This window comes from Agelaius phoeniceus, chromosome 1 (genome assembly GCF_051311805.1).
Source record: "Agelaius phoeniceus isolate bAgePho1 chromosome 1, bAgePho1.hap1, whole genome shotgun sequence".
NCBI classification, from domain to species: Eukaryota; Metazoa; Chordata; class Aves; order Passeriformes; family Icteridae; genus Agelaius; species Agelaius phoeniceus.
The window spans coordinates 7,544,703-7,570,037 of NC_135265.1; the positions used below are offsets into that span (position 1 = coordinate 7,544,703).

General features: G+C 42.6%; 1 protein-coding gene across 1 annotated transcript in view; it reads left to right on the top strand.

Moving 5' to 3' along the window:
• The first annotated feature begins 472 nt into the window (after positions 1 to 472).
• DPP6 (dipeptidyl peptidase like 6) overlaps positions 473 to 25,335 on the top strand; it is a 570,302-nt gene continuing 545,439 nt past the window's right edge. Inside the window, exon 1 of the mRNA XM_077190535.1 lies at positions 473 to 662. Coding sequence (XP_077046650.1) covers positions 606 to 662 — 57 coding nt within the window. The 5' untranslated portion in view covers positions 473 to 605. The remainder of the gene's footprint in view (positions 663 to 25,335) is intronic.

Sequence of the window (25,335 nt, forward strand, 5' to 3'; positions counted from 1 at the left end):
CCCCAGGGCGCGGAGCGGAGCATCCCTCGGAGCGGAGCATCCCTCGGAGCGGAGCATCCCTCGGAGCGGAGCGGAGCCGAGCGCAGCCGGGCTCGCCCTCCCCGCTGCCGCGGCGGCCCCGGAGCGCGGGGGGCGGGCGGAGCCGGGCTCGCCTCGCCTCTGCTTTGGAGGGCGGGGGAGGGAAGCGGGGCCGGGGCCGGGGGGTGCTCCGGGTTTTGTATCGGAGCCGCCAAGCCGGGAGCGCCGCCAGCGCGCAGATCCCGCGGACGGGGGCAGAGTCGCGGTGCGGGGCGACAATCCCGGCACGGGGCGACAATCCCGGCACAGGGTGACAATCCCGGCGCGGGGTGACAATCCCGGCGCGGGGTGACAATCCCGGCACAGGGTGACAATCCCGGCGCGGGGTGACAATCCCGGCGCAGGGTGACAATCCTGGCACGGGGTGACAATCCCGGCGCGGGGTGACAATCCCGGCGCGGGGTGACAATCCCGGCACGGGGTGACAATTCCGCTCCAGGCACAGCCCCTGCTGCCATCCCCCATCCGAAGCTCCTCGGAGAGTCGTGCCCGAAGCCCAACTTTGCAGCCCGCCCGCCGTTCCCAGCATGAACCAGACGGCCGGGGTGAGCAACCACGTCCGCTGCTCCGGCAAGGGCTCCAAGGTAAGAGCGGCCGGGCTCGGCATCGCGGGCAGCGGGGCTCGCTGGGGCGGCGGGGATGCCCCGTTTTCGGCTCACGGTCCCCAAATCTACTGCTGAGAGCGTGTTCCCCTCCCGGGAAGCATCCCTGCGCTCCCTGCTAGCCCCCCATCACTTGGCCAAGTTCAGCATCTCTGCCCGGCTCCCGCCGCCTCCCTGCGGGGTGCTGGGGCAGGGATGGCTCCATTCCTCCGGACAGGGGTGACCCCTTCGGGCTGAGACCTGGGTGGGTGCTGGACCGGGCATTCAGGGTGCTGCGGCCTCTCAGCATCAAGTGCTGGAACGGTCGGAACTCGTGCACCTGCTCCAAACGGGATAAAATGCTTTGGAGGTAAGGGTTTGTGGAGTGAAACCAGGGGGGACCTGGTACTGCTTTAGCCACTGCTTTAACTTCTTGCCATGGTGTGTTTGCATAGCCAGCTTGAAAAATAAATAACTGAGATAAAATATGTCATTGGGCACTCTGCTGAATTCAGTAGAAATTCTGGCTGCTCGTACCTGATCCAGGTCAAATTTGTATTAACATTTTTTAGGTAGTGATGGACATGGTCCTTACATCTACACAACTACTTTATGTTGCAGAGTGAACATAAAGTACTGCTGTGAAGTCAGATGCTTGTGCCCTCTTACAGACAATTCTGTTGATGTTGTTCTTCTGCAACTCTTTGAAGTGTTTCTCTGTGTTTATGTTTCTCTGTTAGGGTGGACACACCACCGTCCCCAAGATTTCATGTTCTTTTTGGGGCTGGTATTTGGTAGAGAGATATGATTCTATAATACCTAATGGGATGCACCTTAAAGAAATGCAAAATTTGCTTTTCACCACATATAGTGCTGTGCTAACTTTTTTTTTTTAAATTTTATCTCTTAATACTGGTGTCCTGTTCCATCCTCTAGACTTGGTGTTGTGGTGTTGTTTGAGATGCTGGTGCTGCTGCTCACCTGGTTGTACACTTCATGTGTAGTTAGAGTAGACCCGACCCTACAAACTCTTAGGCACACAGGTTTACTTCATACCTCCCCTACTGTGAAGTGAATACAGTTGTTCCTCCTTTTTTCATATTGTATTTTAGGATTAAACCCACTAATCATAAAGGCTATGTGCATATTAAAAGATGCTACATGATGAGGGCTGTGGAAGTAAACAAACAGATTAGATGAGTCTGCTGAAATTATTTACTTAGCTCCATGACTAATCATATATTTGAAGTTGAACCCATACCTAAGCTCTTTGCATAATTCAAAGGCCCTAAATTAAATGTCCTCTGGATATTGCCTGAATTTTGAATGTTGGGCCTCCTTCCTTTTCACTTTCTGGTTTTCTTTGAGTTTTGGGTCGAACAGCTAAGGTTATTGCATATCAGTAATAATTTATTGTATCAAGCTGCTGACCTAATACTTTAATGCAGAAGAAAGAGATGGGGCTCAAATGAGTATATTCTTAGCACATGAAAATTGATACATTTTTATTTGCCTTGAAGGCATTTTCATCTCATTTTCAAATTCCAGATATTTTTTCCATTGGAAATAAATACTTTTTTTTTCAAGTCAGAAGATTGAAATGATTGATGATTTCAGGATTTAATTAAAACACAGAAAGCTTCATGCATGACTGATTTAGTTTCAAGGAAACCTTGCAGAGTTCTGAAATGAGAGTTTATCAAATGGGGCTGAAAAATCAAGTAACTGATCATTAAGAGGTTTCTGATGGAGTAGACAGGAGGCAGAATAGCCAAGTTTTTGTGACTCTGACTTCTAAAGCATAGAAATTAGAAATGCTGGTGCTGAAGTTTCATATCTGGGCTTCATTTGTTTGAGTTTTTTTCTGAACAACTAACAAACAAACAAAACCTCAATGAAAAATAAAACAACAGAACCCCAAACAGGATTTATCTGACTTTCCTAATCTCCTAACTTTTGAACTTGCAGCCAATTTTAACCAAAATTGACAAAATAAGAGTAATCTTGTGTCAGTTTGCCACAAGTATCATGGAAATCAATTTTTAATACAGAAGGATTATTTAATAGCTGAATAAAGGAAAAAGCAGGGAGAAATCTGTCCCAGCCTGTCCCACATGGCTTTTGCTACAAGAGCATCTGTCCTTTGCCCATCACAGGCTGTGCAAAGATTGGGAGGGAATGGCAGGAAGGAAGGAGCACAGAAGGAACTTCCAGAAGAACTGGAAGTTTATGAAGGCAAAGCGGGAGCCCTGGGTGAGGGCTGAGGTCTTCGCAAGGGGGAGTGTGTTGAGCAAATAATTTGTCATAAATCACTTTGTTGGCACAGCTGATGAAACAACATGTTAGGGGTTTTTTCCTCCCCCCCAGAAAAGTTGTTATGTTGTGTTAGCTCTAATGCCAGCTCAGTGAGGTAAGGTCACTCTTCTTCCTGGCTTCTCCTGAGCTTCCACTCTTGCTGGGCAATGGGCACTTAGACTTCACATTTCTTCTGCAAGATTTACAGCTGTGCTCAGTTGTGGTGAGCAAGAGAGGCAGCTTTTCAAAGGAGGGATACAATTAAAGCCCTTAAGTAGATGGGCTTGATTGTCATTCCAAACTCTAGTAATGCATGCCCACTAAAAGGTGTATATATTTTTAACATTTCTATGTAATGTTTTTCAGCTGTTTCTAACCAAGAGCTAGAAGCTCTAAGCCACTTGTGAGTGCTATTGAAGGACTGATTTATTGTCTAGAGAGAACTATTTTTGAGAAATAGTTTGTGTACATACAGCTTCTAATGCTCTTTTTTCCTGCCTGTGACTAATCCCTTTGCCTTCCCTAAGATAATTTGTGGGAGGAAAGCAAGAGGATTCACCCCAATGCTGTAATGGAAAGCTGTGTCACAGGAAGATTTCTGATGTGTTGGGGTGGTTGGGGTGGTGAACAGCCCAAGTGTGTACAAAACCCACCCACCTCTCTTGTGTGGGCTGGGAGCAGCTTTTAACTCTGGTAAAGGAAGTGCACTTCACTGCAAAGTCACTCACATCCTGCCAGAGGAACTTGGGGGTCAGCTCCAAGCTGCCACATTTCAACAGATTTCTTGAAGCAATTAATGAGGGCTAAGTCCATATGGGGATTCAGGCTTTTTCAACACTACATGTTGCAGCTCCTGGCTTTTGGCTTTTATTCAGCAGTCCAAAGCCCCACACCAGCCAATACAGGACACAGAAATTGTGAATTTAGCTTCATTTCTTAATACCAAGGAAGACACTATGAGAAGGCACTTGGTTTCCTGTTGGGGCTCCCAAATTCTTCAGGGAGGAAAATCTATAGAAATAATTTGGATACTTTCTTTAGAAACAACTATACTTGGGGTCCTTCATCTAAGGACCATCCCCATCCTCACCCAGTGAGAAAGGAGGTGTCCTGTGGAGCAGGATTTGTGGATCTGCTGTCCTTTTAAGTGTTGAGGATTCAGAGATCCACCAGTTTCCATCCTTCTGGGGGCTGTTGTACCCATCAGGAGACAGCAGGAGCCCCATCCTGCTCCACAGCAGGAGCCCTCCCATCTCTCCTTTTGGGGAAGGGGCAGAGCAGAGTTCAGGGCTGTTCTTTGGAGTAGGTAAGATGGAAAATCACAGTGTAGTGTCTCCTGGGGACAGGGGGATGCACTGTCTCTTTATTTTGGATGAAAATGCCTTTGGCCAAACCATTGGCTGACATGCACAATTTGGAGGGCATGGTCTAAACCCCCAGCTCTGTACAGCAACCTCAGTAGTACCTTAGGACATGTTTGGCACAAGCCTGCTGCTATTCAGTTCTTCTGACTTCTCCCTGTGTGTAGTTTTGAACAATTGCAGCTGTTTTAGCTGTTTTGTGTGGAGCTCAGTGCATTGCTCTGGATCAGGTCACCCAAACCCAATTTCTCTTGTCACATGAGATGCCAGTCCAGCTCCTTTGCCATCCTCATATGCAGCTTATGGCACCATTGATGAATACCCAAACTGGTTATGTGCTTGGAGGGTTGATTATGTGTTTATTAGGCATTTCTATCTTTATTTTGTGCAGCCAGGCTTTAACCTCTCTCTCATTCCAATCCTGATGTGTGGGTGGGAGTCAAGTGTTTTTTGCTGCCTCAACAGCAGTGATGAGAGTCCCTGTATGGTAAGAGGAAACAAATCTGCATTAAACCTGAGCAAATGGGGCTTGTTTCCATCATGGATTTTGTTGGTGTCAACACATGTGACATTTTGGAATGTAGCAAATACTAAAAGCCACCTTTCCTCTCTCAGCTTTAATTATGTAAGCATTAAAAAAAGCTTGGTGAAACAAAGTTAGAATATTCACCTGAATAACTGTAACCTCACTTTTAATCAGCAGTAACGAATGCTCAAGAATAGCAGCAAATCATTTGGACAAATTATTTTTTTTCTTTCCTTTTAAAGGAGAAACAATTGTCCTAATTAGTAGTATTGGTATGTAAGAATGCAGTTATGAAAACAACTCAATGCAGTAATGTAAAGTGTTTGTTAAAGGAAAGCACACTCAATTAAGCTGAACTGAAAATGCAGTTATCATTGTACTCCTGGCTGCTCTCTCTCATTGTTTTGAAAGGAACAAATTTAACCTCTGAGAGAAACAAATTACAGATGTAGGGTGTTCTGGCTGCCCTGGTTTAAAGGGACAGGGCAACAATTGCACAGCTGTGGGCAAGAGGTCCATGATGTCCTTTTAACAGATTATGAGGGAATTTGATTTTATAGTTTATTCCTTAAACGATTAAGAAGAGATTATTGCATCTACACTGGGTAAATCTAATTACCTTCTCTTTTACATGAACTATTCCCCTCACATGAATTCCACTGATTTCAATTGAATTACTGCTTATTTATGCTGGTTTAATTGCAGAGAGATTCAATACTTCCAAAGTTATGGAAGCAATAGAGGCACAGCATTTCTAGGACTCTTGGATGCAGAAAATTAAGATGAGGAAGCTGTGCTGGCTCCTCTGTATTATTGCTGAAGCAGAAACAAGTTCAGCTTTCCTTGCACATTGTGTTTTACTGTGAGTGGTAAGTTACCCTGCATGGGCACAGCTAAACAGTGTATTTTTTAGTTTCCTAATTTTAATGCTCTAGTGGGAATTCAAGGCTGACTTCCACACCTAATAAGTATTAAAGTAGGACTGGATGTAGCTGCCAGGGCTTTAAAAAAATGATTGGTCAGCTATTTCCAAAATCCAGCCTTACTCAGAGGGCAGTCCCTTGGAAATTACACTTCCATCTCAAAACATCAACCCTTCAGAGTGGTCTAATACAGCATTGCATGAAAGAAACAGGCAAGATCAATGCCCCATCCTGCTGGATGCTGTGACCCCACACAGACAGAAATGCCTTGGCCTTCAGTGTATTTATGGTTTAAGTTAACAATAAGAAATAAAAATCTGGGAGAATGAGAGAATTACTCTGGTTTTGCAGGCAGTGAAGTACCAGGAGTAAACCACCAAAAAATTTCAGACTAGGTAGAGATGATAGACTAAAGTTGAGCTTTTCTGCCACAGAAAATAAGAAAATACTAATCATTGTCCATTTAAGAGCCAGCAGCTCATCAGCATGTGCTCCCCAGATCCCACCAGCATATCCCTCTCTATGAAGCATGAAATCCCTTGCCCAGGACAGGTGTCAGCAGGAAAAGCCTGTGGGCAAAGAAGGGAGAGAAAACTGTACACTTGGGTCCTCTGTCCATTAGGGACCCAGATATTAGTTTGGCTCCTTAAGGAACAAGGTTTCATTTTGCACAAGCTGTGGAGCTTGTGTTGATTTAGCTCTTTCCCCTGTACCAATTTGTGAAAATCCTCTATCTCCTACATCCTTGGGGAGGAACTTTCACAATGCTGCAGAGGCAAAACCCATCAAAACTTCAAGTGGTGAACTCTAAATCAAGAAGACATGCCAAGGAACTTAAGGCAAAGTGTTTGAAACTGGTTTTTTATTACAGTCTCTGACTTTCTTGGAAACTGTAATTTTCAGTGGACAGTATCTGGTACAGGTACTCAATTTAGTGACAGAAGTTCTGCTTCTGCTGATGTAAATGGAAAGATGATTTTAGAAATTTTACTGCCTTAACCCATGCAGCCCTAAGGATTTTAAGAGTAACAGCTGTGGGAACTTCTTGATTTGATCTTCCTATTATTTCAGACAGTGAAATCTGCCTTCTCTATAATTCCACCTGTAAACCTGATGGCTTTTGGCAGTTAATTCCAGCCATGTTCCCTAGAGCTCTTCCTGCAACTGTCTGAGTGTCAGCTGTCTCATAAAGGTCCCCTTAACAGGAAATTTGGCAAGAAGAATGATGCTGGGTCAGGACCAGAAATTTCAGTGGAAGGCTCAAACAACTCTTTGAAGGATGGGAAGACAAAGGGAGATGGCCAGGCTGACACTGTAAATGTCCTGAATGATCAGAAAACCTCCTGCCAGGGGTTGTGCTTTCCCTGACTGGAGGGAATCAGGAATCAGGATGCACCCTGAGGAACAGCAGGTTCCTCTAGCCCTGGTGTTGATGGAGCATCCTGTCTGGGATATTCTGGGTGATGGGGAGCAAAAGGAGCTGTGTGAGCAAATATGAACCAGCAAGGGTGTACTTTGCTTACAACAGCTATTATTTTAGGGGCTGGAGAAAGAGTGTTCCTCCCCCATGAAATATTTGCCTGGAGCCTTCTGGAGGAGCTGTGTGGAGCTCCAGGGGTTTCCAGCAGTGTGTGGGATGTTGTGCTCTGCATCCCTGCAGTGTCCTCAGGCACAGGAAGCCCTGAGACCTGAATCTGGATGAGTTCTGGGCATCAGCAGCGACAGAACCATCCCTGTTTGTTTGTGGGTGCTGCTCTGCTGCTGTTTTTCATCTTTAATGAGAGTTGAACACGCCATAAAGTTTTATTGGGTGTTTATGCTAACAAAATTAACTAACAGTTGGTGCTTTAAAAATGCAGCCAGAGCTCTGTGCACTATAACTGGGAATCTGCAATGGCTTTTAAACTGGTGTAGGACAGAGCAAATATGTGAGTGCCAATGTCATTTAACAGCAAACCACTTTATATTAACTTTTTATAGACCAGAACTGATTAATTGAAATTTCCAAAATAAATCTTAGCATGATATGCGCTTAAACAAAATCAGATTTTCAGACATTAGGTAGCTGGAAGCTCTGTCAAAATTGTGGGGTGAATTTATAATACCAAGACTAAGGTGCTGATAATCAAAATAAATTAGCTTAGCCACTTCAATACTTCAATGCTTAAATCAAATAATAGGAAGAAGATTTATTTTAGCATTTTGATTATTGTGTTTCCCAATAAAATAGATATAATATCATGCTGTGAATGCTGTATGGATTACTTGAGGCCAGGATTTCAATGGGAGTACAAAGGACCTCTAGGCTACAGAAAAAAAAAAAAGAAAAGGGATTATCTTCAAACTCAATTTCTTGCTCAGTAGAATGTATTTGGCTTATTTCTATGTCAGCACTGTTAAGTAAACCTAGGAAAGTGATTTGGTTTCATTCATTTATTTATTTAGTGCTTTTCTTTATTTTCATGCTGTTTGCCTGTGTCTAGTCTGGAGAGTTTGAGGTTTATGATTTTTGCATTATACTGGGGAGTTTTATGCCGGTTTTAAAATAAGCAGATTGACATGCTGGGATTTTGTTTTATTTTATTTTTTTTATCAGTGAAATAGTTTGATAATCAGGTAGCACTGATTTATGAAGTATTAATCTAGGTACAGTCAAGGATGATTTGCATTTCATGGCATTTACATTAAAAAAGTTTAGCTAAAACACTTGAAGGAAATGTTCTGATTCCTGCATTAAGCCCTGAGTTACATGGGGGTAATATCTGAGTGTTTTAGGGTTTGCATTTTCACACTGCTATGTTATCATTAGTGATAGCTGATTCTCAAGGCCAGACACTGCTGCCATCAAGAAAAACTTCTCTAACCTGCTTTTAACCTGCCAGTGTAGGATGGACTTGGTGATCTGATGTGAACTCACAAAAGTCAGCAGTAGTATTGTATTTGCAGGGAATGCCCCACGAAGGCAGGAATGATGAATCTGACTCCATGTTCTCAGAAGGCTATTTTATTATTTTATAATACTATATTACATTAAAGAATACTAAACTATAATATAATAAAGAATACAGATAGGATACTTACAGAAGGCTAAAAAGATAATAATGAAAACTCGTGACTCTTTCCAGAGTCTCAACACAGCTTGGCCCTGATTGGCCAATGAGTGAAAACAACTCCCAGCAGAATGAGAATGAAACAATCACCTGTGGGTAAACAATCTCCAAACACATTCCACATGTGAGCACAACACAGGAGAAGCAAATGAGATAAGAATTGTTTTTCCTTTTCTTTCAGGCTTCTCAGCTTCCCAGGAGAAAAATCCTGGGAAAAGAGATTTTTTTCAGAGAATGTGAATGCCACACAGTAGTTCCACCTCACTGAGACTGGGACAAAGGTTCTGCCCATGCTTTAGTTCTTTAGTGAAAGTAAGGATGAGCACTTCCTTTGCATGGTCTGTGAGCTCTTTGGTGGAGGAGGATAACTTGGTATTCACTAAGTGGGGTTCCCATCTTTATTTTTGGCCTTGTTACTCTGCTTAACATCTGAGAATCTAACAAATTTTGGTGCCAATCATTCCTTGGAATGAAGGAAAAAAGGGAGAGGAGTGACAGAGATATGGTTGTTTGCACAGGCTGTGTTCCATGTCATCCAAGCCTTGCTCCAAAAGACAACCTTGGAGGGAAGAGCACCCTAAAGACTTGATTTCTGTTGCAGGTGTGGAGTGCATGGAGGATAAGCAGGCACCACATCAATTTTTCAGCTCACTTGAAAGGAGGGCTGTTAAAATTATAAAACCTTGGGTAATTTAAAAAGAGAGTGTGTACAGCTCTCCTTGGTGTCATGTCTTCAACTAAACAGAATAAAATACACTGCAGCAAAGTCAGGGCTTGTCCTTTGTCAGAGCTCTAGGGAGAAGCTTGGGGTCTGACAAAGATGGTGGGCACTGGGCCCCTCTCAGCTCTGCTGGCAAATTAAAAATGGACAGGACATCAACATTTTGAAAGCAGCAAATTTTCTTATTTGCAGATGGCATCCAAAATTGGAATGCTAGGAAGAAGCTGAAATTATGGCAGACAGATGTGTGCTGCTGGTAATTTACTGCTACTCAGGACAGCAAAGACACAATTCAATTTCCTTTTTTATGTATCAATTTATGCTTCTAGGCTTTTGACTTTTCTTGGACCTTCCCTTTGCATCCAAGCCATCCTAGTGTTTGCAGATTTTTAGTGCAGTTTTATATTCAAGTCTGACTTTGCTAGATAATGACCTCACACAGAGCCTTTGCCACTGCTTTAACTGCTTCTCCTGAGTGGAGGATCAGAGAGTTTTTCATAGCTACAAGCCCAGGAAAGGGCCAGCAACAGGGACTAACATCAGTGTTATTTCTATTGCAGCACTCTCTAGGAATGCTGGTTGCATATTGGGATTCAATTGAACAGCAAGATACAGAATACTGCTTCCTGCATCAAAGAACTTGGATTTGAAATTTGTTCACTGCTTTATGGTCATCCCTCAAGCTTAGAACTTCATTCTTCTCTTTATATTCTTGGTGCTCAGCTGTGATATCACACAGTGATATCTGTGTGAGCTCACTGAGGGTCATGGGGCTTCTTTTATCCTGGGAAACACCAGAGTTACACCTGCAACCCTCTGGGAGCAGCAGTGGAACACATTTCCCTTGCCACACTGTGCTGCCTCACTTCCACTCCTCTTGTCTGGCCACCCACTGCACAGTTAATCTGCCAGCAGAGACCACTGAGGTTTTTCAGTCATTTACTCCAGTTTTAGCCACTTTTTACTGTTACAGATCTCTCCTCCAGCAGCTCAGGGCTATCCTTCAATTTCCCAGGTCCTGATCTCTGCATGCTCTGTACCATCACATTTTCTGACTTGTTCCAAATTTAATCACCTGAGTTATCTCGATATTGTTAGAATTCCCTAAGGCTGAAGCAATATAACAGAACATATCTGTGTCGTGTCTGTATCTTTCACTCTCTCATTTAGGGTTCATTCCTGCTTTCCTCCTATTCCTGCTCTGCTCCTACTGTTTTGAGTGGATTTTTTATGGCAGGGAAGGGCACTGAATAGTCCATTTTACAAAGAAATTAATTTACTTTTGGTGAATAAAACCAGCTGGTTTTCCTTTACATTAATTGATAAGGGAAATTTCCCTGTATTTTTTTTTGGTTTTTTTGCTGTCGTTGTTAATCTGTGTATATTTTGCCTGTACAGGGCATTTGTAGCACAAAAAATAAACAGCCTTGCTGTTTTTTCCAGCTCAGGGGCACTGAAAGGCTGATGTGGACTGAAACACAGACATCTTTAATGGGCCACTGAAAAGGCAGTGGTGGCTCTTAGGAAGGTACTTCAAGCTGCCATTCAGAAGCTGCATTGAGAATTTCTACCCATGCATGATCACAGTGGAAGTGACAAAGGTATTAGCCAAGGAAGAAGGGAGGAAAGAAGTTGTTTATGAACCCTCAAAATCTTTAGTTATGGCAGGAATTTGGTGGTGGGTTTTTTTTCCTCTTTTATCCTTTTTTATTCTTAGAAAACTTCAGTGATTTTTATGATTTCAATGGAAAGTGATCAATGCTGTGCACCATCACAGCATTATGATCAAAATGCTACAACTGTCTTTGACAGCAGGGACCTCCAACAGTTAACCTTGCCCACATTCTTTCCTGCTGTAGATTCATTATTTTACAACATATATTTTTCACCAGAGAAATTCTGATTGGCAGCTGATACAGACTAACTGCAAGAGAGGGACATTGTCCTGGTTTTCTTCAAGAACAAGAAATATATCCATGTCTAACTTCCAGTAATGCCAGCAAAAGTAACATCCCTAAATCTCTAGTGTGCTGATGGAAGAATTGCCCCTAAAGATTTTCCAGTGTAAAACATAAGGTTTATTGAAGATCAGTAATGAAGAATGATAGTTCCTGGTGCTTAAAGTTTTAGTGATTTTACAAAAATGAGGACTATAGCACTTTAAATTATAGTTTGTAGAGACATTACCATAAATTATTCTTTCTTGAAAGATCATTTCGTATTTCTTTGTTAGCATTTGTTAGATTTGGATTTTGATATGGACATCATTCAGGAAAAAAAAATCAATATTTTATTCAGTGGAAATTGTCATTTCTGTACTCTCATGCTTTGGAAATAGAAATTAAAAAGAGTTAGGGAAAGGGAGCAAATGTCACTGTGGTCCTACCATTGTCGTTTCTAGACTTAGCAATTTAACCAAGACTGTAGAAACACTCATCTGAACACTGACTTTATTTATCTGAGAAGCAGCTGTACTTTGCAGAGGCTGATGTGCACAGATGCACCCAAATACTGCAATAAAGTAATAAAATATATGTGTTACCAGAGCAAAGGTATATGTTTACATTCTGTGGTAGAAAAGGTATCTTCTGTCCCATGAATCATTTGAAAGCCAGCATGCCTGATCTTCTTCAACAGCACCATGGGGTCCAGCTGATGGTTTTTGCCAAAAAAGAGATATTTTTTGATGAGTCAGAAGGGTATTCTGGAACATCACTGGAGGGAAATTGCCTTTTTGATGTGTAAATATCAACAAATCTTCACATTTTGGCTCTGTGTCTCTGTGTGGTGTAACAGCACTCCTATGCACCTCTACAGCATTATAAATGAAATTTATTAATTTCATTTAATAAAACCAACAAACAAAAAAAAAAGGAAAAGAAAATAAAATGTTTATAGCTAGTGTTGTTGCAGAGGTGAAAAAATGCCAAAGTGCTGCAAGGGACTTGAATGAGTCCTCAGAAAGACTAAAATTCCCTCTCTGCACTAATTGGAAAACCAATGTAAGGTGATCCTTAAAGGATAGGACTCAGTTTAAGATTAAAGCACCAATATTTAGACATTTATTTCTGCTCACATGTAACTCAGGAGCAGGATTTTCTGCACTAGTGATGTGTGAGGCATGCCATGTATTCTTCCAGCTGCTGTAGCACGGGGACATGAACATCCCACAGCTCCTGAGTTGTGTCTGCTGGCACCAACAGAATGTCTTGGAGGTGCTGGGATGTCTCAAATGATGCTAGATATCTTCATTTAGTCAGTGGAACTGGACAGGGGCAGTACCTAAGCTCCCATTATAGTCAGTGGGACAAGGTGGTGTCTAGGGAGTGATGAAACTCACTGCAAGGCTGCTGTGGGCTGGCTGCTGCTTGTATTCCATTGATTTCCTTTGACTAGACCCCTGTTGGCTCTAACAGGAGTTTAGACACCTGGTACTCACATAAACACCCCAATGCAGACATCCTAATCTCAGATTGCATCCCTCTTGTAGCATCAGCCTGGTCTACAGTGTTACCAGTTTTCAGTGTGGGTAGAATTATGGTATTAAATCCTTGCCTGCCATTTCCCAAGAGCCAGGACATTTCTTGTGTGTCCAGATGGATGGCTGAATACCAGAGTGTAATCAGCAAAGCTGAGAGTGATTTATCTATAAAAATACAAGGCACAGCAGTCAGAGCTTGGGAAATAAAGACTGGGTCTATATTCCTAAAATTCAGGTTTTAGCAAAGCTTTGTTTATTCTGATCTGACTGAGATTGATGTCTGCATTTCAATCTTGATGAATCCTTGGAGAGGCAACCTGTTGTCTGGACCAACAGAAGAAGGATGCTCACATGAATTTGAAGATACCAGTTCTCTTGGAATAGGCAAATAAGATTTCAAGAATGCTGATGTCAGTGCACAGAAGATTTATGAATCTCTGTGTAGAGCAGAAGGCAGATGTAGATAAAGCAGGCAAGGTTAAATCATGCTTTGCCAGAAATTGTGAGCATGATATCAATGTCAGTGTCTCTGGCTGCTGGCTCCTTTGGGAGCCCTGATAAACATTAGCTCGTCACTTGTTGCTCAGGCCATGCCTTATTTTGTAGATTTTGCTCTAAATAAAGTTAATTAGTGATGAGATCTTGGGTTGAAAAATACACTGCTTTCTCTGCCCTCTCCTTACTGCTCCAAGAACTAGAGATGGGGTATTTACTTCAGTGCCCAAAGGCAAGGCTCATTCTCCACTCCCTTAAGGTGGTTAAATGCCAGCATGGTGACATTTCCCTCAGTCCTCTTGTCATAACCTCAGTGGGCTTAATTCAGCATGTGGCTGATGGTAAAGAAAATTCAGGCTGTCTCAGCACTGCCAACAGCTCTTGTTATACCCACTGTTAAATCTTAGCATTTAGTTCTACCCTGGTTCTTCAATATTTAGGAAAGAAGATATAAAATATTTAGACCTCCGAGAGAGGCAAATGCCAGGAAGGTTATTTCAGGGGAAATAGAGCTGATTTAATATTTTTTTTCTTGTGGGTAGCTCTGACTTGTTGTATTTAGAGGGTTATTTAATTTAGTCGTGCTTTTTAAAGAAGGTATATATTTCCATTAAAAATAACTTTATGGCCAAGTGACAGAAAAATTTGTAAAATCTGTGGGGAAAACATCAATTCCTAAGGGGACACATGCACACATTAAAAAGTAATTTTCAAAACTCTACCAGAACTTAGTGAACTGTGGTTTAGGTGCATTATCCTCAAAAGGGAGGAGATAAGGACTATAAAAGAGACAGTAATCAGCTAGGATATGTCTGTGGGCTCCATTGCTGCAATGTTTTAGCTCCTCAAAGCCTCTATGGAGATTTGCTACAGATAATTACTGTTTGCTGTAGATTGGATTGAATGAATTACATTCGATTAATATTACTGTTTTAGAGTGGATCTGAGAAACAGAGACAGCAGGGACTGGATTTTGGAAGATATTCTTCACTTTTGTGTTTAAACATGACATTTGGTAGTCCCTAGCATTGTCTTCCCCTGCATGGGAGGTGGGAGCCCTTTGTAGGGTTTTTTATTTCCATCTTCCACCTCTCTGGGCGACCTGTTCCAGTGCCTCACCATGCTCACAGTAAAGAATTTCTTTCAAATATCTAACCTGAAGCTGCCCTCTTTCAGTTTAAAGACATTACCACTTATCCTATCACTGCATGCCCTTGTAAAAAGTTCCTCTACAATTTTTCTGTAGGCTCCCTTTAGGCACTGGGAGGTGCACAGAACTCCTGAGGGATAAATACAGAATATTCCTATTTGTTTATTATTTGTAAGGTCACAAGCCTGCAGAGGGGATTTTCCTGTTTCATCTGGTCAGTTCTGATGGCTTTCTGCATGACATGTCCATGATATGTATAAACACACAAATCCTTCACTTGGCTAGGAGCAAAACTCCTCTATGATATTTAATTCGCCCTAATTTGCAAAGCCCTGAAGAGAACTCCCTGAGAATCTCCCTTCTTTGCTTTATTCCCATGTTTGCTGCATGCAGAGAGCAGGAGCAGGGGGCTCTGTAGTGACTTGAGTGTTTTAAGCCATGATTTTTGCTGAATGCTGCTTGGTACATTTGCACACAAGGATCTGCATTCCCCAGCACAATTTGTGGGGAGGAAGCAGAAATGCCTCTCTAGAATGGAGCTCTGAGGTCTCCTCACTCAAACTCTGGTTTTTGTTCATTTGGACTCATGCATGCTCTGCTAATCACTCAATGGCTCTGCTGCTCTTTAAAATGCTTTGATCATGAGGTTTTGGCATTTTTTTTCTCTTTGTGACATCCCTGCTTTCCCAATTCTTTCATTACATGAAGGAAAAAGGGCAGTGGAAGTTTTTTGAATACATTCATGCTTAATTTTCTGTAAGCTGACTTGTATCCTCCTTCTTTGCTGTGGCCTGAGGTGAATTTTAGATTTTTAGAGCAGTGATAGAAACCATTAAAAACTTTTGCTGTCTAACCAGGCACAGTGCTTCTACAAAGCTGCCTCTTCCATCAAATAAAGATGAGAGAAAGATCAGACTGAGAAAATCACACTCTTTAGGAACGAGGAGCATGTTTTATTGATCCAGAACAAGGAGGCTGCGGTGCTGGGCTCTTGGTGTGCATCATCTTCACTTGAGCACAGGTTTGGCTCAAGGATTGATAGCCAGCAATAGCTGGCTGCCAGTTTAAGGTCATAGTCATGGCCTGTGCTTGACAGCAAAGTTTCAGAAGAAAATTTGAGTGTTATATGAGCAATTAAAGCGTATTTTGACATTGAATTTTGGGTACAGCCAAATTGTGGAAAGCACAGGAGGCACCCACAGAGGCGGCTGTAAGGCTGTTCAAGCAGGCAGGAGCTTCCAGCATCCCAAGAAATTCTGCAACAGGCAAAGAGCAGTGATGGGCCAGCTGGCCAACACTGTCCCCCTGCTGAAATGTCTGAGCTGTGCTGGAACACAGGGAACTGAACTCTGACATGCTCCTCCCAGCAGAAAGCAACTCCTTTTTATCCCCTCACATTTGAGTCAAACCTCGAGGCCAAAGAGGAGTTGCAGGGCTGTATTTTTGTGGCAGTACAGCTGCTTTCAGCAGGGCTCCTTTACTCTCTGGGTGGCTGCTGAACATTGCAAAGCCCTCATGGCACAGGGCACCATCCAGGGCACATCCACACCTTTCCAGCTGAATAAAATCCCTCAGCCCTTTCCCTTTCACAGCACCCCAGTGATGGAGACCCCATTGTGGTGGTGTTCACAGGGTCCCAGGACGAGGGGAGAGATGAGAATCTTGACTCCATGTTTCAGAAGGCTGATTTATTTTATGATATATATTATATTAAAAGAAAATGATATACTAAAACTATACTAAAGAATAGAAGGAAGGATTTCATCAGAAGGCTTGAAAGGAAAGAAATGGAATGACAGTAAAGTCTTGTGACTGACCAGAGAGTCTGAGACAGCTGGACTGTGATTGGCCATTAGTTCAAAACAACCACATGAGACCAATCAAAGATGCACCTGTTGCATTGCACAGCAGCAGATAATTATTGTTTTTCTTTTCCTCTGAGGCTTCTCAGCTTCTCAGGAGAAAAAAAATCCTAGCAAAGGATTTTTCATAAAATGTGTCTGTGACACCCCATTTTCCAGGGAATCAAGCCAAGAGATCCTCACGTGCCAGTGGCAAGTAGAGGCTGCTTCCTGCCATGCATTATTTATCACTCTGTCCACCTTTGTGCTGCTTTAAAGGCTCCTTCTCTCTGCTCTGAACAGGTCTTAAGCCTGGCTAAGAATCAGGACTGTTCTGTGCAATTTGGTTTATCTTTTGGCAGCAGCACATTAATTATTTTGTAATGAACCTCAGATGTAATAATAGGCTGCATACTGAAATCTGTGCCTTTCTCTTCTTTAAATTCTATAATAGTTGTTGTGTTATGGGGGAATTACATAGTTTTTTTTTTCCTCTAGGGAAAATAAACATTGTTGGTCCTGACTCTTCCATTTTTGCCTGTCCCTTGATTTTTGGGCTGTGCTGTAGTTTAATTTCAGTTTGTGCTGATCTGTTTAGCACTTGTGGTGGGTTTCCAGGTTTTTAAGATGAGAACCAATGTCAATCTATCCTTTTTTTATTCTCTTCAGTTGTCAACTCAGATCTTGGCCTCTCTTTGGCAGGTTGAACAGCTAATATTTGCACCATTGACTGCTGTCTTGGCATCTGAGGGGGTTTTTGTTTCAAACCTGAGATTCTTTGTGAGAGGACTGCTTCTAGAAAGGCTTTAGCACCCAACAGAAGCAGAATGAGGCCACTTATTTAGCAAAGTTAGATATCTACAAATTGCTTCTTAAAAATCCTAACCAAAAGATATACAATGATTTTTTTTAAGAGTGGAATTATCTAATTAGACTTTTTTTTTTTTAATTTACCATGGCATTCATTTAATCTGCTCTTTCCCATCTGAAAATGCTCCTTGTTTTCAGTTCCTTCTGTTATTCTATTTAAAAGTTCCTTTCACAGTGCACTGCAGAAAGAAAAAGAAAAAAGATATGGAGAAACTTTATATGCTAAGGAGGCTACTTCAGACAGAGGCAATTAACTGGTGCTGTACAGTTCAGACAAGAAAATCAGGAGATGTGAACTGAAGATCAGTCTTTGAAAATGTGGTTAACAGGCAGAGCCTAAAGTCTCCCACTGCAGCAGACTGGGCTGAGGGCACCAGGGTTTGATCCTGGGTCCTAAGCAGCTTCCTGGCTGCAACCCAAGATGAGGAACTTGGTTCCTTCTATTAACACTGTGCTTCCCTCACAAGAGAGAAGCAGCAATATGTTTATTGCTATAAACTGAAAATTTTATGAAGTTTAATTGTACAAATTCAGTGGCAAGGTACATTTGATTATTTCCTGCAAGAGGGTAGAGTTAAACAAAACTGTCAGGGAGACCCTCCTGTTAAGCCATGAGATTCAGAAGAGAACCTCTTGAATTCTAAACTCCTCCTCAGAGCTGGGTTTAGGTGCAGCTAGATCCAGACTTAGTCTCAGGCTTGGTCAATGGTTTATGTCTAAGGGATTATTTGTGCATGGTCAAACCTTCACCTCACTTAGATCTAAGATTTCACAGATTCAGGGATCTGATTCCCAATTCGCTTCCAAGAGTAACCCTGACTGTGGTTCCAGTACGGATGGATGGATGGATGGATAATCAGACAAGGCTCTCCTTGCATCATCTTAAAGAAATTTTGATCTCTGCTATTTGTCCTTTGTTATTTGTATTTTCTCCCTTGAAAATGTCTGATATTACAAAAACTCTGTCTTCTACTCACTTTACTAATTAGTATGTCTTTGCAGGTCAGTTACAGAGATTTGTGGTGGTTAATTGTGAAGGTTACTTGCTCAGGAACTGTGGACCTGGAGACATTATTTCTTTGGCAAAATCTGAGTTCCTTCCTTCCTTCCTTCCTTCCTTCCTTCCTTCCTTCCTTCCTTCCTTCCTTCCTTCCTTCCTTCCTTCCTTCCTTCCTTCCTTCCTTCCTTCCTTCCTTCCTTCCTTCCTTCCTTCCTTCCTTCCTTCCTTCCTTCCTTCCTTCCTTCCTTCCTTCCTTCCTTCCTTCCTTCCTTCCTTCCTTCCTTCCTTCCTTCCTTCCTTCCTTCCTTCCTTCCTTCCTTCCTTCCTTCCTTCCTTCCTTCCTTCCTTCCTTCCTTCCTTCCTTCCTTCCTTCCTTCCTTCCTTCCTTCCTTCCTTCCTTCCTTCCTTCCTTCCTTCCTTCCTTCCTTCCTTCCTTCCTTCCTTCCTTCCTTCCTTCCTTCCTTCCTTCCTTCCTTCCTTCCTTCCTTCCTTCCTTCCTTCCTTCCTTCCTTCCTTCCTTCCTTCCTTCCTTCCTTCCTTCCTTCCTTCCTTCCTTCCTTCCTTCCTTCCTTCCTTCCTTCCTTCCTTCCTTCCTTCCTTCCTTCCTTCCTTCCTTCCTTCCTTCCTTCCTTCCTTCCTTCCTTCCTTCCTTCCTTCCTTCCTTCCTTCCTTCCCCTTCTCTTTTTTCTCTGAACCAAACCTGTTCTCTTTGTTTCCACAGATGGAATTTTTGGACCAAAGGCTGGGTATTCAGTCACCTTTTGCAGGAACTAGTTTCAAGCATGTTTTATTCATGGATTTAGGTAGATGTCATTCACAATAGAAATATTTCAGTACCTGCTTGAAAGCTGCAGGAAGAATCAGGAACTGCATCATTTGCACTTGTACCAGAGGCTGCCCATGCATGAATATGTCCAATGAAAGAGCAGGACTCTGTGTCTCTGTAACAGTGCAGTGCCTCAGCCTGTGACTCAGGACTGGCTGAGCTGGCACAGTTTTGCTTCAAGTATTTGCAGGCAGGGCACTGACCATTCTCAAAGTTTTTCTTGCAGCATTTCCCTTGCTCTAAGCACACTGGCACGTATGGAAGCCACCCATGCCCCACCATGCTCAGGAATTTAATGCAGTAGTAACACAGAGAGGGTTTTTTATTCTCACAACATTGAGAGAGAAGTCTCATACCACAGAATGCAGAAATCATTAATGGGGTCATTGGATACAGCTCTTATTTTGCTCATTCAAATTTTTACGTGAGGAGCCAGGATATGTGAAAATCTATAAAGAATGAGGTTTCAGTTCTGCATGGTTTTTGTGCCTGAATCAACTGCTGAGAGTGGAGCTGATAAAAAGTCAGAATTTATCTTTCCTCCAAAATTTTGTCAAAATTGGTATGATTGCATAAACAGAGCTGGTTTTCTCAATCAGACTTTTCCTGGTGGAAATCTATTTCAGTGGAAAACCTCTGCCAGATCTTGTGAAAGAACACAAGGATCCTAAAACTACTTTGACTGAGGAATGAGGCAATTGTCTGCTTTTGCATTGAAAGGAAAAAAAGAAAAATCCACATCGACAACAGGAACTGCTGTTTTGAGACTTAACACTTATCCATCCATCCATCCATCCATCCATCCATCCATCCATCCATCCATCCATCCATCCTTCCATACTTCCATCCATCCTTCCATCCATCCTCAATCTCAGCTCTTGGTCTGAGCAGAATTCTTCTACATTCCTGACCTTCATTTCTGGCAATAGATTTTTAGCACAAATGTAGCCACATCTGTCTGGAGAAAACAAAATTGCACAAAACAAAATTCAAGACAAAAATGAAATAAATATATTTATTGCCCGTGATGGAAAGCTGTAGGAGTGTGGCAGAGGCATATTCAAACTCAAAATGCAAAGCCTGCTATCAGGGAGCTGAATGAGCTGTCAGATAAAACAAAAACACTGTAGAAGGCAGCACATTCATAGTAACATTCAGAAAGATAATATACTACAGATAAAAGTCAAGCCTCCTAATACAGAGAGAATTATACTTCCTTACAATGAATATGTCTTTTCTAGCAGCAGTGCTGAATTTTTTTTCTAGGCTCAATTCCACTTTTTTCACTTGTTCATGTGAATACTACTTCTATCACAGTTAATTAAGCAGATTAGGGTTTGTGGGGTTTTTCCAGGCTCTTTATTGTTTCTCCCAGCAGAAGTGGTCACTGGCTACAAATTCTCCAGAGGGTGTCAAGAGTTGGCAGGAAAAAGTCACTGGGGCCTCAAGTTAAAATGGAAATGTCACTGATTTGCTACAGTAAAGAAGCAAAGATGCTTCTTCCCCAGTACTGCCATCCCAGATGTGCTCCCACATTATTTGAAATTCATGGAAATTAGGTATTTATAGCACTGTGCTCATTAATTCAGATAGAAATGGGTCCCAAATAGTAAGCAAATGTTTTCAACTTTCATGTGTTAAGCAGCAAGAACCTATTCTTAGCTGATTCATTTCAGGTTGTGATCAAACTGGATTAAGATGTGTATTTATACATAGTTTGACACAGTGTTTGAAAGGTGGAAGGAGAGTTAAGTGATTTCCACAGTTATCAAAGTATTTGCTTGTAATTAGCAACCAGAAGCATGAAAGGATTTGTTGCAGCAGGGATAAATCTTTAAATAATGCCAGAACATTTCCCAAACTTTATCTCATTCTGGCCTCTGTGGTTAAAGCAAATGAACAGGAATAGAGATAAACCAAAGGGAAAAAAGATACTTGGAGAGAAAGAGGCAAAAATGCAGTGTCTTTTGAGGAGATGCCTCAGAGAATTGGTTTGTGTTTGAATCACAGTAGCCTTGTATTTGAGATGTGTGCTGGACATCCCTACTGTTCATCATGCCCCAAAATAAACAACAGATAATGTGTAAAACGTGGAATCAGAGATGCAAAGTGCAGATTAGTGGCAGAAGGTGGAGGAAAGGCTTATAGATCCTCAATTCCAGAGCACTGGCTCTGCTCAGCAGCTCCTCCCTGGAGGGTGCAAGCACAGCCACACCTGCCTTTCCCTGGGGGATTTTTATAGTGAGAGCTCTTGCCAGTGGATGGCTGGGAAGACCCAAGTCCCTCTAGCTGCTGCTGTTGGACTAAGAAATGGCAGGGAGATGCAGCTTGGAATATTCAGGAATATTTAGGAGATGTGCTTATGCTTGGTACCCTGAAACAGCTTGTTAGGGGAGGTCTTACACACCTGGCTGCTTCTTGTGGTGGGAGGTTTTCCTGTGCCAGGAGGGAATTCTTTCCAGCTGATCATAAACTGCAGAGGAAAAAGTCCCTCTGAGTGAGAAGAACAGATTTCTTCTGTGCTCTGGAGAGAAGCAGAAGCAATTGTGCATTCACACACATATTGTGGTCACATAACACCTCATTTTCCCTGAAAACCAGACTGGAAATCTTCCTCTCTGTACAGGCCATTGAGAAACCACTTCCAAGAGAATGGAATTGTTCACACTGTACCACAGAGGAAAGTTCTCAGCATGTACTCTTGAGGGGAGGTCTTATCCACCTGACTGCTTCTTGTGGTGGGAGGTTTTTCTGTGCCAGGAGGGAATTCTTTCCAGCTGATCATAAACTGCAGAGGAAAAAGTCCCTCTGAGTGTGCAGAACAGATTTCATCTGTGCTCTGGAGAAACATGGATGCTGCTACCTGCTCCAGCTGAGGGTTCTGGCATGAACCAGGGTGGCATGGCCCTGCCTCAAGACTCCAGTGTGCTAGGCAAGATGGCCATCACCTTAAATGAGTTCTGATCCCTTCTGGCCCAAGTCTGTTAGCCCTGTGTCAACAGGAGACTGAATTATCTGCTGTGGCCCAAAGTCTGGGTGCCAGCAGCTGCCTGGAGTCCTGTGCCTCTGCAGCACAACTTGTTCCTCTCCTGGCTGCACTCCTCATGGGAGAGCACTCTTCCAATACCCTCTAACTTCCACAAACCACGTTTGGAGTGAGTGTTAGAGGCTGAATTGAGTGTCCCTGGTACCCCCAGCACGGAGCTCCCTCAGTGGGGTCTCTCCTGCAATGCCTGGGGCTCACAGGGAGGCAGCAGGAAGAGGGTATGTGATGTCCCCATGGTGTCCCCATGCAGAACAGCCTGCACACTGCTGCTCACTGAGACTGATGGGCTGCCCTGTGTGTCTGGGACAGCTCTGAGGCACTGAAGCCATCTGGAATATGCTGCCTGCATCTCCACTGCTGAGCTTTGGAGCCTCCTCAGAAAGGATGAACTCTGCTTTTTGGCAATGGCCAGCACCTGTGGTAATTCCCAATGCACCCAGCAGTTGCTTGGAGGAGCAGTGGCTGTCAAGGGTCAAAATCATGCAGGTGATTTTGTTAACAACATAAATCTGTAAAGGCCTCAGGGCCAGAGCCCAAAAGTGGCTCTTGACTCTGGTTAGTTTATTAACAGAGACATGTGGCCCTTTCCTTTTTTATCTCTCAGGGGCCCAATCTCACAGCCATGCCCAGTGCTTCTGGCTGCACAGGGGGCAGGTAATGCCAGCATTTGAGAGGCCTTAGGAAAGAGAAGTATCTTTCTTAAAATCACACAGTTTCCAGATTTCTCTGTATAGCTCCAAGCTAGGATTAAAATCCAGAGGAAAACTTCTTCTGAAGTGTTTTAGTGACTCTCACAAGTCAGTAAGTAGTTTCATGGGCTCTTTAGAGCATGGCAAAATGAAAAGACTGAAAATGAGTGCTCTCATCCCAAAGGCACCTTGGCTTATTCTCAGAGTCTTTTCAAGGTAACCATTCTGTTACTTAGATGTTGCAGGCAGTTGGGCAAAGCTTCTTCTTTAAAGACCCATGAATGGATAGACTGTGTGTCAAAATGCAATTTAAAAAGGCACATAATAAAAACAATATCATTCCATATCTCTCAGTACCATTAAGCCAGTCAGCAGGGGATGCAGAAGTCACCCAGGAAAGAAAAAGCATGATAATTTTTTCAGAAGAACATAGGCTGCTAAATTACTTTGCAGCTTCCAACCATCTGGGGAGAAAAATAAAGTACATTCATCCCTGCTTGAACTGATGAATAGAAACTGCAGAAAAGACTGGGTTTTTGTATTGCTGGTCTGCATGTTAATTCAGAGCCTGGAGCTGGTGGATTCTGCAGCGACTGAGCGTAGTTAGCAGAGAGTACGTGCTGAGAACTTTCCTCTGTGGTACAGTGTGAACAATTCCATTCTCTTGGAAGTGGTTTCTCAATGGTCTGTACAGAGAGGAAGATCTCCAGTCTGGTTTTCTGGGAAAATGAGGTGTTATGTGACCACAATATGTGTGTGAGTGCACAATTGCTTCTGCTTCTCTCCAGCAGCTTTTTTGATTCAACCAACCAGTATCAGCCAGATGTGATGAAAGGTCTGACAAACTTCATGAAAATCAATGGCTTCATAAAGGAGAGAGACTCTTTTTGTGTCTCCACCATATTAAAGCTTGCAGAATGGATTTACTCACGGAGATACTGGAGGCACTGTACAAAGGAGACAATGGAATGCTCTAGCCAAGGAAGAAGCATCAGCAGGAGCTGATATCTTGTTAGACATCAGAGAATCTCTCCATGAGCCACAGAAGACAAGACTTCAGTAGTTTCATTTCCCAGGGAACCAATATTTTCCCCTCTTTCAGTTTCTCTCTGTTCTTCAAGACAGCAATATAATGTTATTTTAAGGGCTATGAGTAACTAACAAATAAAGAAGTTATGGCATCCTGCTTAAGACTTCTGGAAAACAGCCCAGCAGGGAAATTTCTAGCAAAGAAACTGCCACCTAGACCGTGCTGCCTTCCTGAGGTAACAAAATTGTGGTGGGGCATCAGGGGTCTGCTTCTTTCTTTGAACTTGTGGGCATCCTTTCTGCAAGGAAAGGTTGGTTCCTTTTGGGGGTGAGGAGCAGCTATTACTGTGAACATTGGCTGTGCCTGTCAGGGTTATGGACCCTTTGGAATACAGCCTGTCACTCATGCCCTTAAGACCTTAAATGGAAGTGTGTAGTTTTTAGCAGGTTTTGCTCATTTTAGGGTGAGCAGGTAATTAGTAATGCTTCATGAGTTGCTATGAAGGGTAGGATTCCTTGGGGGAATGATCCCAGATGTGTGAGGATTGGGGTGACCCAAAGGAGGCTGAGCTAACGCCCATCCAGTGACAGCACAAGTGACAGTGGAATGAGAGCAATTTCAGTAGAAGAAGTTGGGCAGACCTGTATCTAGGTCCAGACTTGGCATCCTTCAGTGCCTTTCAGTATTATTGTTGTGTGTGCAAGAATTAAAAGAAAAAGGGCAATAAAAACAGCTAATGAGCAGTTTGAGCCATCATCACAAGATGTGATTGTACGTGTGGGAGCCATTTACCCACATACATCTTCAAACAAGGACTCACTTTCTTCCTTTGCATGAGAGGAGCCCCATGTACACATTTATGAAACTATTTCACTATCATCCTTTATCATCCTTCAAATTATTTTTCTTTTTCCTCCTTATCATCCTTCATTCCTTCCCCTGTTCATCTCCTGTCTGTCTGTTCATGTCTGTGAGCTGTCTCCTCTCTGAAATTTGGGATTTCTGGTGCACAGGCTCTTTCTGTTTTTTTACACAGCACATTGCACGATGTGAGCCCATTCTTGATGAAAATATTGTATTACTTTTATAATAATCATACTTTACACACACAACACAGAGGTTTACTCCTTATTTATTTTTTAAATTCAAAAAGAAATATGAACTCTCTGACATTTTGATAAAGAATATCCTAGGTAGAATTGCATGTTTTTGTTTTATTTTGTAGTAATTTTGTTTTATTTTGTGGTAATTTTTTTCCCTTACTACAAGGCACTTTATCCAGAATTTTACAACTTTTTCATTTTCCTTGGGC